The sequence below is a fragment of the Acomys russatus genome, chromosome 23 (assembly GCF_903995435.1).
Source record: "Acomys russatus chromosome 23, mAcoRus1.1, whole genome shotgun sequence".
Classification (NCBI taxonomy): domain Eukaryota; kingdom Metazoa; phylum Chordata; class Mammalia; order Rodentia; family Muridae; genus Acomys; species Acomys russatus.
The window spans coordinates 24,921,597-24,939,108 of NC_067159.1; the positions used below are offsets into that span (position 1 = coordinate 24,921,597).

Sequence of the window (17,512 nt, forward strand, 5' to 3'; positions counted from 1 at the left end):
TTTTTTTTCTTTCATGATTTGGAAATGATAAGGCTTCATTATCTTTGAGGACACAATGATGACAGCTGACTTTATTAAATTTGAGATTGTGATCTAATTTTTCAAAGTACTGTTCAGGTTTGTAGGAAGGAAATCTTAGCAGGACTTGAGCTTCTCTGATGGCCCTGAGTTAATGAGACATTCTCTGAGCACACTCATTTATAATAAGTCTCTTTTCAGTGACTGACATAAGACTCGGTAACAATCAAGACTTGGTACTTCATGCTACAAGTTTTTGTTGACTCTGTTTCTTAGCAATTAAACTTTATTATACAACCCAACTAGCTTATACAAGAAGGAAAAAGGTTAAAGGGACAAAAGAGTGAACCTTCCGGTAGCTGTTCCACGGGACGGGTCCTTAGGTGTCTCTCTGGCCCACGTGCTGGTCCAGCTGGTCCGCCGCTCTCACGCTCTCTCACCCAGCTGACTTTGTTGTTCTCTCTTCCCCAACTGCCTGAGTCACGTGGGAAGGACCGTCTCCTTCTCCCGGTGAGGGTCCATTAGAAAGACAATAGTCCAGGTGGGGTTCCCAGGTCTGCTTCCTGAATTCCAGACCCAGGATGGCTCCACTCAGTCTGTCACAAGGTATTCATGGGGTGCCCCAAGGGTAAAGCCCGCCAAGACTGCTCCCACCTGTGACAAGGCTTATTCTTTCCCACAAGTTTTTCCCTCTTTGAGTACAGGCCTCCATAAGCAGGACACAGAGAGATGTGCACCCTCGCTATTCTCTCTTGTGCCCCTTCCCCACAGATATGGATCCTGGCTCTTCTCTCTTGTCGCCTCCACCCACAGATGTAGATCCTGGCTGTTCTCTCGTCTACCCTGCCTCCGACAGGTGTGGATCCTAGCTGTTCTATTTTGTCCACCCCCGAGAACAGATGTGGATCCTGGCTGTTCTCTCTTGTCTCTACCCCGCCTCCGACAGGTGTGAATCCTAGCTGTTCTATTTTGTCCACCCCTGAGAACAGATGTGGATCCTGGCTGTTCTCTCTTGCCTCCTCCTGCCCCTCTAGGCTATAGTTTCTGACTAATAACAGAAAGTGGGAAAATATGTAATAGCATACATAACATTTGACCTTTGTTCTCTCTTCACATGGCAGAAGTTAAACACTGGCCCTGAAAGTTTTGTGTGACACAGCCACATTTCTACCTCTTGAGACCTTGCTTAGTGTCATATCCCTCTTCATTAAAAAAAAGCTATGATTTTCAGGATGTCAGACAGTGTGTCAGGGACCAGGGATATTTACCCAGGCATGTGCTCACCCTAAATACATTGCAAAAGTACACATTAGAAAACAATTTCAGCAAACACAAACCTGCGTGTGTTATTGGCGGTTGGCATAGGAGGAGGGAGGAAAGGAAACTGGATTGAAATGTCACCCTGAATTCCTTAAGCTGCATAACTTACCTTAGAGCAAAATAAAATATTTAAGAATAATAAGCCAATATACAAACACTGAAAACACATTGAAACTGAAAGGATTCAAACATAACGAGTGCCTATTATGTAATCCTACTTGTATGAAATGTCTACAGAGGTAGAAAGTGACTGAGAACTTAATGGTCTAAACAGGGGGCAATAAAAACTCACTGCTCAACTTGTGTGCAGTTTCTTTTAAGGATAATGATTCTGTTCCAGAATAGGTAACAGTGATGTTTGGGCTAACAGTTAATATATTGAATTTTAGGTTAATTTCATCTCAATAAAATAATCTCAGGAACAGAGAAAAATAAATTTTCAGTTCCAATAATCACTCAAACGTTAACTTTTCTGTGAGGGCATTTTTGCATAGTTTTGTAAGGCAACTGCTACTGTGACAGGCTTGTGGTATTAAGTCTCATGTCCCAGTTATTTGATTTTTGTGTTACAAATTATATTAGCTGCAACATAGTGTGCACTTTGAATTTGTAAATAGAAAACTATCTTGAGGGGTTTTGTTTTTGTTTTTTTAGTTAGTAGTTTGTTTGTTTAGGTTTTTTGTTTGTTTTGTTTTTGTTCTTTTGCCTAACTCATTTTCGTTGTTTTTTTGTTTTGTTTTGTTTTGTTTTGGTTTTGGTTTTTCGAGACAGGGTTTCTCTGTGTAGCCTTGGCCATCCTGGAATCACTTGTAGACCAGGCTGGCCTTGAACTCACAGCGATCCGCCTGCCTCTGCCTCCCGAGTGCTGGGATTAAAGGCGTGCGCCACCACGCCCGGCTCGTTGTTTGTTTTTTTGACTGGAGTGGAAGTCCCAATATAGACCAGGCTAGAATTCAAACACATCTTCCTGTCTCTGCCTCCCAAGTGCTGGGATTAAAGGTTGGAGCCATCACTCCAGGCCCTAGTTCTTGAAGTAAACATGTCCACCTGTTGTAGTGGAAGACAGGGTAGGTCTGAATCTCAGATGTAGATTCAAAGAAGCATGGAAAAAGAAACTAAAGGGTCCTGGCATGTGAAGCAGTTACGTTATCTCTTGAACTTTGAACTTCCACATCACAGTATGAATTGGTCTGAAGATAAGAAATAGAATAAATCCTCTCTCACAGACAGGACTGAATCTCTGCTTTCCTAGAGGCATACACAGCTGAGAACATGGCATTTGACGGCACTTGGAAAGTAGACCGGAGTGAAAACTATGACAAGTTCATGGAGAAAATGGGTAAGGCCCGTCTCCCTTCGCTTTTGTTTCCTCCTGGTGTGCTAAGGCTCCAGGTGAAGTTGCTCAGAGCCAGGAAACCCATATTTGCACTTCCTGCTTTAGGAAGATACCTAGTCTTCCTGGGGCAAGCGCTGTTCTCTGAAACATGCCAAAGAGCAAGTGACCTGTGCTTTCCTCCCTTGCCTGGTAACTGCACCTGAGTGATTGAAAACTGACATGTTTGTGTTCATGTAAAGAGAGAAAATTGTAGTAAGTTATGATATTTCCAGAGGTTAAAACAAAACAAAACAACAAAACTGGCCTATAGGGGATAAAAAAGCATGAAAAGAATTTTATCAAAACTCAGCTTGACATAGACAGGGGGAGGAGGTCCCCCTCAGTCACAGTCATAGGGGATGGGAGTAAGGGGAAAATGGGAGGGAGGGAGGAATGGGAGGATACAAGGGATGGGATAACAATTGAGATGTAATATGGATAAATTAATAAAATATATTTTTTAAAAAAGCAAAAAAAAAAAAAAAAACAACTCAGTTTGAACAGATTATACGTAATTTTCTCTCTGATTTATCTAACTTTAGGAATAACCATAAACACTGTGTGCTCTTTGTGGAGGTGTCATTTAACTTTATTATCAATGTCTACTAGTATTCCGGAAGCCTACTGGGCAAAAATATGTCATTTCTCAAAAATAATGCCTACATAAATTATACTTTATAGTTTATGAATTCCTATATACTTTAGTGATCCCAAATCTGAGTTTATGAAATTTGTACACTCATATTATAATGCATTTAATCATAACATTTTGATTTTTTTTTCTGGCTTAAGCCAATCAGAAATGCCAGAAAAAGTAAATGTAATTATGAAGAAAGCAAACCATGGTGGTATATGCCTATGATCTTAACACAGGGTGATAAGTGAAATGCTAGGGTTGTGAGGTACAGACTAGCCTGGGCTATGCAACGAGTTTGGACCTGCCTGTGCTATGTACGAAGACAAAATGAATAAATGCAAATTTGAAAGCCAAGTAGTGTGAGAAATGAATAAATATCTAGAACTGAGCTGGTGTTTCTTTACTACATGACTATGCCTTTTAATAGTTCTTTTGACATTGCTGAAATTTGACTGAATATTGAGGTAAAAACATTTGTTAATCTTGTTAAAATTACCCAGGCCTCTGGGGCTATACTTTGTGGCTTCATTTACATTTTCTTAATTTTGGAAAAGCAGTTTGAACCAGTTTTCTGAATATTCCAGAGCAGCTCCCTTTTTCTCTAGACGCATCTCAGGGTTGTTGCGCATACAAACAAACTAAGATGAGCCAACCAAAGCAGAGCTTGGAAGGAGAAGCCTTTCTGTGTCATTGTGATGTTCCCTCCAATCTCTCTCCCTTTGCAGGCATCAATGTGATGAAGAGGAAGCTTGCAGCGCATGACGGTTTGAAACTGACCATTACGCAGGATGGAAATAAATTCACAGTCCATGAATCAAGCAACTTTCGAAAGATTGACATTGTGTTTGAACTAGATGTCAACTTTTCCTATAGTCTAGCAGATGGAACCGAACTCAGTGTAAGACATTTTTTTAAAATAAGCAATGCATTCTTGAGTTTTTAAAAAAAGCAATACAAAGTGGTTTATCTCATGGAGTGGTGCAACTAGCGCAAACCTTCTTCACTTATTGAAGAGGCCAACAAAGTCTGTTCATATCTTATATTACACACATTGGCAAAATGTTTTCATATAATATTTTATTATGAAATGCATCTGTAAATGAGCTATACTGAACAGTAAGACTTAGAATAATCCTCTTAGATTGACTGGGTGTAGGGATGACCACAAGGAAATGTAAAGTTCTGTATCTTCAGCTCTACATGCTGAGAGACCACAAGCTTTTAGAGTTTATGACAGTCAAACGTAATAACTGCTTTATAAGTTTACTTGAAGAATAAAGTTGGGGCTGGGTGTGGTGGCGCACGCCTTTAACCCCAGCACTCGGGAGGTAGAGGCAGGCGGATCGCTGTGAGTTCAAGGCCAGTCTAGTCTACAAAGCGATTCCAGGACAGCCAAGACTACACAGAGAAACCCTGTCTCCAAAAACAAAAACAAACAAAAAAAGAAGCTAATACAAAGAATAAAGTTGGGAAATGTAACTGAATAAGGAGATCGCAGCAAGCACAAAACCCTGGGTTGCGTTTCTAGCACTGTATGAAAACTGGGTCATGGTCACACAGGCCTGTAGTCCCAGGACTAGGGACCTGGAGTAGGAGGATCATAAAGTCAAGCTTATCTTCAGATACAGACTAATTTTGAGGCCAGCTTGGGAAACATGAGATCTCATCTCAAAAAAAAAAACGCTGAATAAAAACATTAATGATTGGGCGAGTAGATAAAAGTGAAAGTCTAATGCATCTTAGGGTGTTAAGAGTGTCTCTTTCAATGTATAAGGTTTGTTTGTTTTTTTAAATTGAGAATTCTTTTTAAACTAATTGTTTAAAAAAGCTTTTTAGCCTTTGAGTTTTTCTAGTCACATATATTTGTAGTGATATGTGCGTGTGCATGTGCTTGTGTGCACATGGCCACCTGCACAGGGAGAAGCCAGAAGAGGTCACCAGGTGCCCTGCTCCATATCTTATTCCCTTGAGACAGTGCATATCACTGAACCTGCAGTAGGCTGGCGGCCATAAAGCCGCACTGCTCCTCCTCTCTCTGTTCCCTGCTGCATTGGTGTCAGGCACATGTGACCACATCTGGCCTTTTATGAGGCTTCTAGCAGCTTGCCTTCAGGTCCTCATGCTAGTGTAGCAAGCTCTGTCACCAGATGAGCCATCTCTTCAGCCCTGCAATGACAGCATACCTGTTGAGTATTTTACCCCTAATGATAACCACTACTCATCTGCATTACAATTCAGCACATAGCAGTTATCCGTGGAGTGGTGCTAACAGTGGCCAGCACAGCACTGAGTCCCATAGTTCAAGCCCAGCTCTCTCTGACTTTTGAGGAATTGCTCTGTCAGTTCAGTTCCACAGATGTAAATGGAGGTAACAGATTGCTTCATACTGTTGGTAGGGTCACTGTGAGTGATCTGTAGGGCGGTAAATCTTGAAATCATGTGAGATACATGTAAGACTGTAACAAATGCTGACTTATTATTGTGACGCAGGGCACCTGGAGCATGGAGGGAAATAAACTTGTTGGAAAATTTACACGTGTAGACAACGGAAAGGAGCTGCTTGCTGTCCGAGAGGTTTCTGGGAGTGAACTAATTCAAGTAAGTTGTAAGAATGATTAATAACTGCATTCCAGAGATTAAATATGATTATGAACAAGAATTTTGTTCTTGATATACATATTTGTACATATATATGACAATTTACAAATATACCTACATCAATTCCCATTTATTTATTTTTCAATTCTGATTTTAACAAAACCCATACATGCCTACAACTCCAAATGTAATTTTCCAGTTCTATCCTATATCTTCATAAAATACTGCTATCAGGTATAAGAAAATGCCCTAGCATTTTTTATCTTATGCAATTTCATCTTACTGACACTTTTTTGTATTTGTTAACATCTTTCAGACCTACACATATGAAGGAGTTGAAGCAAAGCGGTTCTTTAAGAAGGAATAAGCAAACTTCTTGGAGCCCAGAGCAACACTGAAGAGCTAAACTAATGTCAGGTTTCTTTCTCTGTCGTGCTAGTGCCAGACTCATTCATCATTTTATGAGAACTGGTTTAGTTCCAATCTTGTCAAAGTGAAAAAAGTAAAAGCTAATTAGGACTTCATTTGTTTTATACTTCTTAACTGGTATTTTAAAAGAAAATAAATAATATTCTTCTCAGATTGTAGTTGTTGTTGGTTTGTGTGTGTGTGTGTGTGTGTGTGTGTGTGTGAGAGAGAGAGAGAGAGAGAGAGAGAGAGAGAGAGAGAGAGAAAGAGAGAGAGAGAAAGAGAGATTCTCTGTGTAGTCCTGACTGTCCTGGAACTTCTGTAGACCAGGCTGGCCTCAAACTCACAGAGATCTGCCGGTCAGTGTCTCCTGTGTACAAGGAGTAAAGGCATGAGCCACCACCTTCCAGATTATTTCCTTAAAAAAAAAAAAAAAAAGCTATGTGGCATATACATTGGTGGCTTTTTTTAAGTGCATGCATGCATGTCTCTGTGTGTGTGCAGTGAGCTGTGATTTTTATGAATATTTCTGAATAGATGCATCCACATAAAGCATCATATATAGATGGTCTTCCATGTATATTATAGAATTATAGAATCATGTCTCCTTCTCTTGTAAAGAAAATGAACCAAAATGTAGATTGAAAATTTCCTTTGAGTAGATGGAAAATATTAAAATTGTCTCTCTGTGGGCCTATGTGTGAGTGAGCCTCAACATGGAAGACACAAACTCTCTGTTCTGGTCCAGCCTTAGGCAAAACTAGTATGAACTTGAGAAAGCCACTTCGTCTCTTTGGAATGCAGTTCACGCATCTTTAAAATGAGGTACTTAGACTGGAAATCTAAACTCCTTTCATAAAATAGTACATATTATATCATGCCATATAGTATATGTTATGGTGTCTGAGTAACAGTAACTCTCCCTTTCTTTTTTCTGCCTCCCCAGTGCTGGGATTAAAGGAGTGTGCCACCATGCCCAGCAACTCTCCCTTTCTTAGGCAGTCATTTGGGACTGAGCCATGGGGAAAAGAGTGTTGGGATGATAGAGAGCAGGAAGTGGGGAGAGAGAAACATCACTTACGTTGTTAAATATGGCTGATTTCATGGCCTCTCAACCTGTTTTGGCCAGAAGGCACTATATTTGTTTCAATGCCTTGTTGTTACTTTTTAAGATTCTCAATAATGAAGAACCTTTGTATTTTCCTTTTCTTCCTTTATTTAGTGTGTGTACATGTTTATGTGTGTAATGTGTGAGTGTGTACATGTTTATGTATGTACTGTATAAGAGTATTTGTGCATACGCGGAACTGCGTATGTATGGAGGACAGAAGCTAAATCTTTCTCTATTGTTCTTCATCATATTTTGAGGGACAGGTTCTCTAACTAACCTGAAGCTCACCAGTCAGTGACTGGTGAGTCAGAAAACACTGGGGATCTTCCTGTACTTACTGCCCTCTCAGCTTTAGAGTTACAGTTACATGTCCAAGTTTTATGTGGGTGCTTGGAACCACAACTGAGGTCCCCATGATTTTCAGCAAGCACTCTACTCACTGAGTCATCTCCTCTGCTCCCTGGAGGATGCTGCACCAGTCCCATCCCTACCAGCTGACTGCTCACGAGCACAACACGTATTTTCAAAAGAATAACTAGACAAGGCCAACAGGACATCCGTGGGCACCTGAAGACCTCAACGTGTAGGTGAGGTCGTTGCATGGTGCAGAATGGAAGCTGGAGGATGCTCTGTGAGGACAGGGAGACAGGATGGGTGCTTCCATTGTGACAATGGTCTTTACATTAGTTGGTACTTCCTGGTTACAGTGTAGGAGTGCCATCTACTGGGCAAGGACATGGACTCTTTCCGTTGCTGTTTCTGTGTCTGCTGCAAAGGCATCTTTTATACCATGTTCTAAAGCTTAAAATGGCACTGGATGTTTATGTGGCTCCAAATTCTATACAAGCAACACTCAAAACAAAGGCTAACTTCCCTTTCTGCATAAACACGACACATCTCTTGAACAAATTATTTCAGCGGAAAGAAAGAGTGAGCACAGTTCCACACTCCAGTCCAGGTTAGGTGTCTGTCCTTTGTGTTCTGAAGCATAGCCTTTCCCTTCTTTTTTATTTTTTCCTGTTTATTGTTTTAATTTTTAAAATCAATATATTTTTATGTTTTTGTCCTCTCCCAATTCCTCCAGATCCTCTTCACTTTCCAACCCAAATGAAAAAGCCCAAAACAACAACAACAACAACAAAAAACCCTCTCGTCCCCTCAAAACTACAAAACCACAAAATCAAAACAAGCAAAAGATCAATACAAATATTTTTGATGTGAAAACAAAACCAAAAATAAACACACACACACACACACACACACACACACAGAGTTTATTTTATGTTGGCCTAATACTCCTAGGCATAAGGCCTGCCTTGGAGTGTGGTTGATATACTCAGTGATTTTCCCTTTGCCAGTGAGTATAAATTGTCCTTTTGGTTATGGGTGGGACCCATGTCTATTCTTCCTCTCAGGGCAGGTGCCCCTCTTAAACTTATGGAAGTCTTCTACATGCTGCCATAATCTGTAAGTCCATATATGCATTTGTCCTATTGTGTCTAAATTGCTTTTACTTCTCTGATTTTTTATTTTCTCCCAAGTGTGACCTGAAAATTCTTTTTTTCTTTTATTAGTTCTTTGAAATTTTTGCACAATTACTTTTGGCCACATTCAACACAGACCCAGAGCCAACCTTTCTTCCCTACCTACCCAACTTTGTGTTCTCTTCCAAGTGAAAACAAGCTGAGTAGTAGTGGTGCACACCTTTAACCCCAGGGAAATAGAGGCAGGTGTATCTCTGAGTTCAAGGCCAGCCTGGTTTACAGAGTGAGTTTCAGGACGGCCCGTGCTACACAGAGAAACCTCATCTGAAAAAACCAAAAACAGTATCAAAAAAGAACACACAGAATCCAATTGGTGCTATCCATATATTCTTGGATGTGAGGCCTTCTACTAGAGTGTGCTTGACTGACAAGCAGTGCTAATGTTCTTGAAGAAAACTGACTCAGCCCCTTCACCAGCTATCAGTTACCAAATAGCTCCTCACCTAGAGAGGAGACATCTTGTCCACCTCCCTCTTCATGCTGGGAATTCTTCTGAGCTTTCCCATAAGACAAAATACATTTTTACAAAAGAAAACTGCAGAGACTTGTTTGCTTCATAGAACTTGCTCTATTGCATACCTCTACAACTCGCACCCTGCATAGACAGTATCAGTTGAACTATCCATATTTTATAGAGCTGAGAACCTCATGCAGTGTGGCTTTAGGATAATTTCAAAATGGCAGGAGGCCATGACTCGAAACCCTGAGCTCCTAGTACCATAACCCTCTAAGCGATGTTAGACAGAGCAGCCAGAGAACTCACTTCCTTACTTTTAGATTCTTTTTCCAATGTCATCTACTTGGTAGCATTTCACCTCTCTACCCTTGTCTCAAAACAAACAGCTCTACTGCCCACATGGCATGGAGTCACAGATAAATACATCTCTCAACCCTCATTGGAAAAGTTTGCAGTCGATAGTGATTAACAAACTGGCCAAGGTCGAGCTAATAAGGGCCTGCTGACTGCTCAGCCCCAAGGGAAACATCTATGCTGCATCCACTCTTTCCAACACGCATGGATTAGTGCCGAAGAGGGGGTAAGTGAAGGGCTACAAGGGAACAGTGCTCTCCAGACACAACTGTGCAGCTGCATTATGATATCACGGTTGTGACAATATGCACAAGCCCCGTGCATGTCTATGGAAGCAGTTTCTTGACAGATGGCTTTATGGGGAGGCCCAGCACACTGAAGGCAACTCCACCCTGGGCAGGGATTCTCGGTATGACAAGAAAGCAATGTGAAGAAACCAAGCCATTAGGCAGCTTCCCCTTCAGTTCTTGCCTGTAGGTTCCTGTCTGGGTTTCCCTGAATGGACTACATGACTCAGGATATGTAAGCCAAATAAACTCTTCCCTGCCCAAGCTGCTTTTGGTGATGGTCTTTATCACAGCCACAGAAACCTAACTAGGAATCTCAGTCTTCTAGGGAGGACCCTTCATTCGTTCCCAAGTAAGAGTCACTGTATGACAAGGAAACTGTAGGACAACTCCCTAGGAAACCACATAGAAAAAGTGGAGCAATTTCACAGCTCTGCTCATGGTTAAGCCAGGAACCTACTCTCTTGTCTGTAAATTCATTTAGAGACCATCGTTAGTGTCATTGTCTGTCTCTTATTTTTCTTTCAAAACTGAGAAACATCTTTCCAACCTTCAAAACAGAGATGTAGGGCTGCAACTTAAGTGAGGCCACCCTCGTCTCTGACTGCTCATCCACACTGGGTGTAAGACAGAGTACGTGTGCTGGTTGTTTTTTTGTTTTTTGTTTTTTGTTTTTTTGTTTTTTTTTGAATTCTAAGGCTACTCTATATCTGTGGGCTGTTAAAGGCAGTGAGGACAAGATCTCACTTTGTGACTTGCACTGGCCTAGAATTCACTAGCCAGGTTTGCCTCAAGCCCACAGCAATCCCCCTGCTTTAGCCCCGCAGTTGTTTGTATTATGGGCATGAGTCATCAAACTCAGTTTATTTCTAATATAAAATAAAATAATGTTTTGTTCTTTTTTTCACATGAAATTTCCCCAGAAACCCAGTGTTCTATATGCTCACAACTCCATTCTATGTACTTAGGTCTAGGTTTACAAGCTCCTTATTAATCCAGCCCAACAGTATTTAAACTCTTCGGGCCTGCTGGCTCTTTCAGATAGTAAAAGAGAGGCAGTTCCTGAAACAGCCACAGATGTTCCTTGCAGCCACATCTGAGCCTCTTCAGATGGCCCCTAAAACATGTAGATGACCTCCCCGAGGCCCAGCCATGTGTCCTCAGCCTCCTGCTCTCACGTGTATAACCATGTCTAGAGTGCTAAGCTGGAGCATGGGACTAGAAGGGCTTGCAGTCCTTGACCTCACAAGACCCCAAGCTTTTCCACGCTCGCTAATTGTTTCAGCACCCCCAAAGTTCACTTTTTAACATGTTAAAGGATCCCACTAAGACATAAAGATGAGAGTGCAGGGGCTCCTTAGAGTCTTGGCTAGTAAAGCCAAAAACAACAGGGAAGGGCGCTGAAAGCTATGCAAGTCTCACAGGCTGAGCTCAAGTTCTGGAACCCATGGAGGGAGGAGAGAACCACCTGATAGAAGTTGTCCAATGATCTCCACGTGTGTGCCTTGGCATATCAGCATATGGTACGCATACACATGTGCACACATACCTAATAAAATTAAACAAACAAACAAATAAGTTATACCTGAGACTGGATAATGCCTATTTTAGTGTGGTAGAAGTACACAATACACAGCTTAAATATTGTTTTCAAGTGTACACTTCAGTTGTACCTAAATATACTTGCACTATGAGGAAACAAATCTTCAGTCTATTTTCAGATTGTAGAACTGTGATTCTATACTCATTGTCAGGATTCCTCATCAATATCCTTACTCCTTCTGTGAAGTGCCTCATTTAGATACTTTACATAAGTGAGATTATGAAGTATTTCTCTTTTTAAGTAATCAAGTTGCCTTAATTATTTCCACTGTATATTAATATTGTTACACATTTTGTTTATCCATTCATCTATTGCTAGACACTGGATGGCTGTGAAGAAAGCTGCTATTAAACATGCATGTACACGTATCTATGCTTTCCTTGTATTATCCAGCTTCGTTAGCAACTGTTTGACAGAATCAGTCAGAAACGCTTCTCCAGGTGCTTGCTGAGCAGGTTCTACTGGGAGAAATCCAGTTGAACCTGTTTTTTTTCCCTAAGGACTATAGCTTTGTTTCTGGGTCATCAGGAGCCACCTGTAGGGAAATGTCACATGTACTTTATAGCCTGCTGACCTCAAGATTGACCCTGGTCAGAGACACAGTGTACTCATAAGCCGAAGTGTGGCATAGAGCTGTTCTTTTGGTTTGTTTGGTTTTTTTTTGTTTGTTTGTTTTGGAGACAGGGTTTCTCTGTGTAGCCTTGGCTGTCCTGGACTCACTCTGTAGACCAGGCTGGCCTCGAACTCACAGAGATCCGCCTGCCTTTGCCTCCCGAGTGCTGGGATTAAAGGTGTGCACCACCACGTCTGGCTCGCATAGACCCGTTTTATAGGAAAACAAAGTGTAGAAGACAAGGGAGTCAGTAATACATTTTACGTTCATTTTGGCTAATAGAACAAAGTATTATCAGCTAACCTTTAAGCTGATTAGTCCCAAGTGAGGTAAGGGAGGTGGTGGTTAGCATCTTCCAGAGTACACCCAAGTACAGCCAAGGGAAGAGACAACATAGAGTGCAACCAGAGTGTAGCCAAGTGTGGAGATAGCTGGGCATGAATTATGACAATACTGAACTGTAGTAAAGTATAAGGTGAACTTGACCCTCTGGCAGGGTTTGTTAGTGTCAGCTATGAATAAATACTAGTAAGCAGAGTTAAAAATCTTTGAACTTAGTTTACCTTAGGAACAAAGATGGATACAAAATGGCTTAAGCTGTGGTTCAAAGAGCAGGCCTCAACAGTACTTTGCAAAAGAGTTTCCATGTAATCATGTCTTAATGCACATGTGATTAAGATAATTGTTACCAGAAAACTTTTCCTTCCAAAATTGTACTGTACTTAAATATGTCTAAAATAAACTACCTGGTGTCTGACTCTAGAAGTTTGCGACAGCTGGGCTAACCAAGTTGTGCTGAACTGAATTTTCTTCTTCCCTCATGCGCTTTGTTTCCCTGCTGGCAACAGAATATGCACGATCTCCTTCCTGGCCCCACAACAGGAAGTTGCTCTCAGCTACTGTTCCGGTGCTATGCATGTGACCACGCTCCCCACCATAATGACAAAGGGCTATCAGCCTCTGAAATGGTAAGCAAGTCCCCAACTAAAAATGCTTTCTTTTATAAGAGTTGCTGTGATCATGGTGTCTAAGTGACTAAGTGACTAAGAAAGGTACCAAATCTGAAAAGGAGGAAAAGATGAAATAAAGATGAGAGGTGATTAATAACGCTGTATCAGGAAGACAGCTGTGTTGGATGGTAGCAGCAGTGAAACAATTTAACATATGGTCTACATTTCTCCCTTGAATTTACAGGTCTTAAAGTTCAACGGGGCTTGGGAAATGCAGAACTCATTTATGACAACATACTTTGATTTCAGTGCAGTGCTGTTTTCACGTTATGATGACGACGGCGATGTATGTGTGCAAGCACGTCCACTCCCATGCAATGGGGGACACGTGGAAGTCAGCTCTTTCCTTCCACCATGAGATTCATGGCGATTGAATACAGATCATCAACCTTGGCAGCAAACGCCTTATAGCTAAGCCATGTTGCCATTCCTAACTTTTTGCTTTTCAAATTAAGCGTCTAACCAAAAGGCATAGCACAATCCTGCCTCAGTGCACTCTGGCTTCATTTCTATTATGAAGAGTAACCAAGAAAAGCACAGCTAAGTCTGAAGAAAGTGCAGGATCTTTCAACTGAGTTTACTATAAACAGCTCTCTCTATCAGCATTAATCGCCATCCCGAGAGAAGCAATACTTCCATATGGATGTTGCTCAGTCAGCACCCGGGGTGCGTGACAAGAATATCCTTCCTGCCTGCACAGACCAAGAAGACCAACACCTCCATAGGCATGGAATCAACTTAGCGCCTGGGATGCTTGGAAAGATTTCAAGTTTTTTTATTTTTTTTCACCTTATGTCAGGCTACTTTAATAAATTCAAGTTTCTGAGGCCTATGTCAATAATGAGAAACAACTGGTCTTACCTTGCCAGTGGATGCATGGTCTACCTCTGGAAGAATCAGCAGTTTACTCATTTTTCTCAACTTTTGTAAACACCCAGTATCAATTAAATTCAAGGAACTTCTAACTCACTAACAGTTGACAGTCTTGTCTACAGCACAATCTGACTCATCCCCAGGTAATGGCTCTCATCCTCACAATCTACAAGGCAAAAGATAATAGTATTTTTCTTTGCAGCTGTGTGCTGTTTTTGTCTGTATGACTTAGTCATGAACTAAAGCCCAGTTAGCCAGTTGTACAAATAATAGCATTAAGACATTGAACCTGAACTTCACTTTAGGGTTATTTTAGTAACCTTAGATAATTTATTCTTTTAGTCCAATTTCCTAAATATGTAAAATGATACCGGCATTAGACTTTAGAAAGATTTAACGGTAGTGCATGTGAGGACACTACACAACTACATCTTCAGTAACAGAACCAACTTATATGTCTAGATTTGTTTTTAAAAATTAAGTATAGCAGAGCAATAGATAAGAATGCTTGAAATGTAAAGACGTCGTGGTAGGAGTCAGTCATTTTCCATTAGTATTCCTGATGGGGCAATAGCCAAACTTTGTATTGTCTATGCAAAAACTACAGGTTTCATCTTTTTTTTTTTTTTCTCTTCAGGTTTCATCTTAAAAGAAAAAAGAGATAGCTGATTCTGGAGTCACTTGGAATGGCTGTGTCCTGGGAACAGATTCAGCTTACCCTCCAATGTGGAAGCAGTTTCATGAAGGTTTTTTTGTTTGTTTTTTAAATCATAGAACAAAGAAAGTCATAAATCAAGGCAAGTTCAAAATACATTGGTGGGTACGTTGGAGAGACAGGGTCCATGAAGGGGAGGAAGCTTTTCAATAAGTCCAAAATGCTATCTGAGCTTTTGGGTTGGTAGATGCTAGTGGGCTGCTAAGTTAATAGACCTCAACGGGCTTTTATCTATTAGCCACATAATGTTTTGACAGAGTTGAGTGGTTTATTAAAAATACTCCCATTGTCTGGAGAGATGGCTCAGAGGTTAAGCGCACTGGCTGCTCTTCCAAAGACCCGGAATTCAATTCCCAACAACTACAGGGTGGCTCATAACCATCTTATAATGAGATCTGGTGCTCTCTTCTGGCCTGCAGGATGCACTGTATACATAATAAATACCTGTGTAATTCTCACACTTGCCCCTCTCTGGTACTTTTGAAAATTCATGGATGTAATTATGACGCCCACCTTTATCGGAATGGTTTGAAGGATCAGGAGCCCGTGTGTAAAAAATCATCCACGCAAGCCTTTCTAATACAAGGACAGGAAGACGTCAAAAGTCCTACAGGTATCGGAGAGATGATCCTACCCGCGTCGTGACAATTTCCTTTCTAGAAACCAGGAAAACCCTTTACGCAAGGTGTGTGGTACGGTAAGCTACGTGCGGCAGCGAACGTCCAGGAGGCGGGAGCAGGACACACCCGCCTGGGGAGTCTGCGCGTTCCCGCGGGAAGCGAAACAAGGCCCGCGCGAGTTCCTGAAAGGGCAAGGCGCCTGCGCATGGCCGGCGAGGCGGGGCAGAGCGCCTGCGCACTGCCGGGGAGGCAGGGCGGAGCCTGTGGGTGGTAGGCGGGGCTTACCGGAATTGGTTGCGGGGCTATGGTTCGCCGCAGCGGTCAGCTTTAGTAGGCTTCTAGTTCCGCCGAAGCAGAAGTGTGGCTCTCAGGTGCGCGGAATTGCAGTAAAGGAGAGGAGATGGTGGGGAACCAGGAGGCGTCTGTTACGGACGGTGCTCGGGAGCGGAGGGGCTCGTGGAGAGCTGAGAGTAAGCCGAACCAAGATGTGCTAGCTCAACCCGGGACTAACGGGCTTCCTAAACACTCGTACTGGCTAGATGTCTGGCTTTTCCTCCTTTTTGACCTGGTGTTGTTTGTCTTCGTGTACCTCTTGCCCTGGTGAGTATCTCGTGCGCAGAGTTGAGGTCCTCAGAAGGTTGGCGACGGCTCTAGTTTTCTCGGGGAGGGGGCACAGCTCGAGATGACAGAGTTGGGAGGAAGTGAAAATGGACTCCCTTGTCACTCCGGTGTCAAGAAACTTGGCTTCCCTCATTTTCCTGTACCACCACGATGGAACTAAAGTTAGCTTTTAGAAACTTTTTATCAATAATTAGAACCCATAATAAATAAATAGCAGGGCGTGGCAGATTAAATGTGACTATGTCTAAAAGTGATTTTGGTATTGTGCACGTGTTTAAAATGTTTATCCAAAAGTAGGCCGTGTGAATTTAGTATGTTCAAACTTTGTCATAAGTCTTAAATTATCTTCTAAAACGTCCTTATCCCCACATCTGTCAAAGAATGGAGTATCTTGGGCTCATGGGCTCGCGTGTTTTCGATATTGTGGCAGATCAGAAGGCAAAGGAAGGCTTGAATGGGGAGAATGAGAAAATAAGAATTTTTTAATAAAAACTTTTATTAAGCCATTTGGTAGAGGTAGACATTCCAAGAACCGCGATTTATTATTTCTTTACTTTTAATGTTCTTATTTTCACCTCTGAAAAATTCACGACTTAATCTAGGCCTTTTCATTTTTTCCTTATCAGTGTAAATTATGTGAGGATAGGCTAACAACCAGCAATGTAGATAGTCAGTTTCTCATTAAATGTCAAAATAAGCAGAAAGGAAAACAAGTGTTTGGTTTTTACAGACGACTGGTTTGCTGAGAGTCAAGAATGTGGCGTCTGCAATGATTCCTGAAAACGACTCTCCAGACTTCTTGAATAAAGAGGACTTCCAGGAGCTGAGTTCCAGACCTCTAACCTTTCCTTATGCCCCTGACCTCCCTAAAGTAGTACCGTGTTTCAAACCTGTTTTTAATGGTTGAATTAACATGATTGTTGTTATACAATATATGTAATATATATTTTAATATTAAAACTTGTAACTTAAATACTTACGTAAATTTATGTGGACTTTACTCATCCAAGAGGTAGTAGCCAGGCATCATTTTGGATGCAGAAGTGAACATCAGCAAACCAAACCAAAACAAACAAAAACCTTTGTGAAGCTTACTTTGTTAAATATTGTTGTTTTAAAAATATTTATCGTTTAGGGTTGTTCAAAGTAGCATTTATTCAGAAAGGTCACAGTCTCGAAGCAGCCGCTATAGGCTCTTTGGAAGCCGTTCCTTTTCATCCTAAGACTTTGCTAATTAGAAATTGGTTACTGTTGTTTTTTGTGCTATTCAGCATTATGAGAACTGCCTACAATATTAAGGCGTGGGGTAAAGCCACAGTATTTGGTAAACTGTTAACGGATATGTCCT

At 41.4% G+C, this 17,512-nt stretch overlaps 2 protein-coding genes across 2 annotated transcripts; both read left to right on the forward strand.

Moving 5' to 3' along the window:
- Nucleotides 1-2,510: 2,510 nt before the first annotated feature.
- On the forward strand, nucleotides 2,511-6,417 carry Fabp2 (fatty acid binding protein 2). Its single transcript, XM_051165709.1, has 4 exons — nucleotides 2,511-2,677; nucleotides 4,076-4,248; nucleotides 5,841-5,948; nucleotides 6,265-6,417. The coding sequence occupies exons 1-4, from the start codon at nucleotides 2,611-2,613 to the stop codon at nucleotides 6,313-6,315; spliced, it is 399 nt and encodes a 132-aa protein (XP_051021666.1). The 5' UTR covers nucleotides 2,511-2,610; the 3' UTR covers nucleotides 6,316-6,417.
- A 9,482-nt stretch (nucleotides 6,418-15,899) lies between these two features.
- On the forward strand, nucleotides 15,900-17,131 carry C23H4orf3 (chromosome 23 C4orf3 homolog). Its single transcript, XM_051165549.1, has 2 exons — nucleotides 15,900-16,143; nucleotides 16,895-17,131. Coding segments are annotated over exons 1-2 (201 nt in total). The 5' UTR covers nucleotides 15,900-15,943; the 3' UTR covers nucleotides 16,896-17,131.
- Nucleotides 17,132-17,512: the final 381 nt, after the last annotated feature.

What these genes read in the sequence shown, in the direction of transcription:
- Fabp2 (XM_051165709.1), top strand. Translation starts at nt 2,611, where the DNA reads ATGGCATTTGACGGCACTTGGAAAGTAGACCGGAGTGAAAACTATGAC. An exon ending in CAGATGGAACCGAACTCAGT is followed by an intron (nt 4,249 to 5,840) that starts GTAAGACATTTT and finishes ATTGTGACGCAG; the next exon opens with GGCACCTGGAGCATGGAGGG. An exon ending in CTGGGAGTGAACTAATTCAA is followed by an intron (nt 5,949 to 6,264) that starts GTAAGTTGTAAG and finishes AACATCTTTCAG; the next exon opens with ACCTACACATATGAAGGAGT.
- C23H4orf3 (XM_051165549.1), top strand. Translation starts at nt 15,944, where the DNA reads ATGGTGGGGAACCAGGAGGCGTCTGTTACGGACGGTGCTCGGGAGCGG.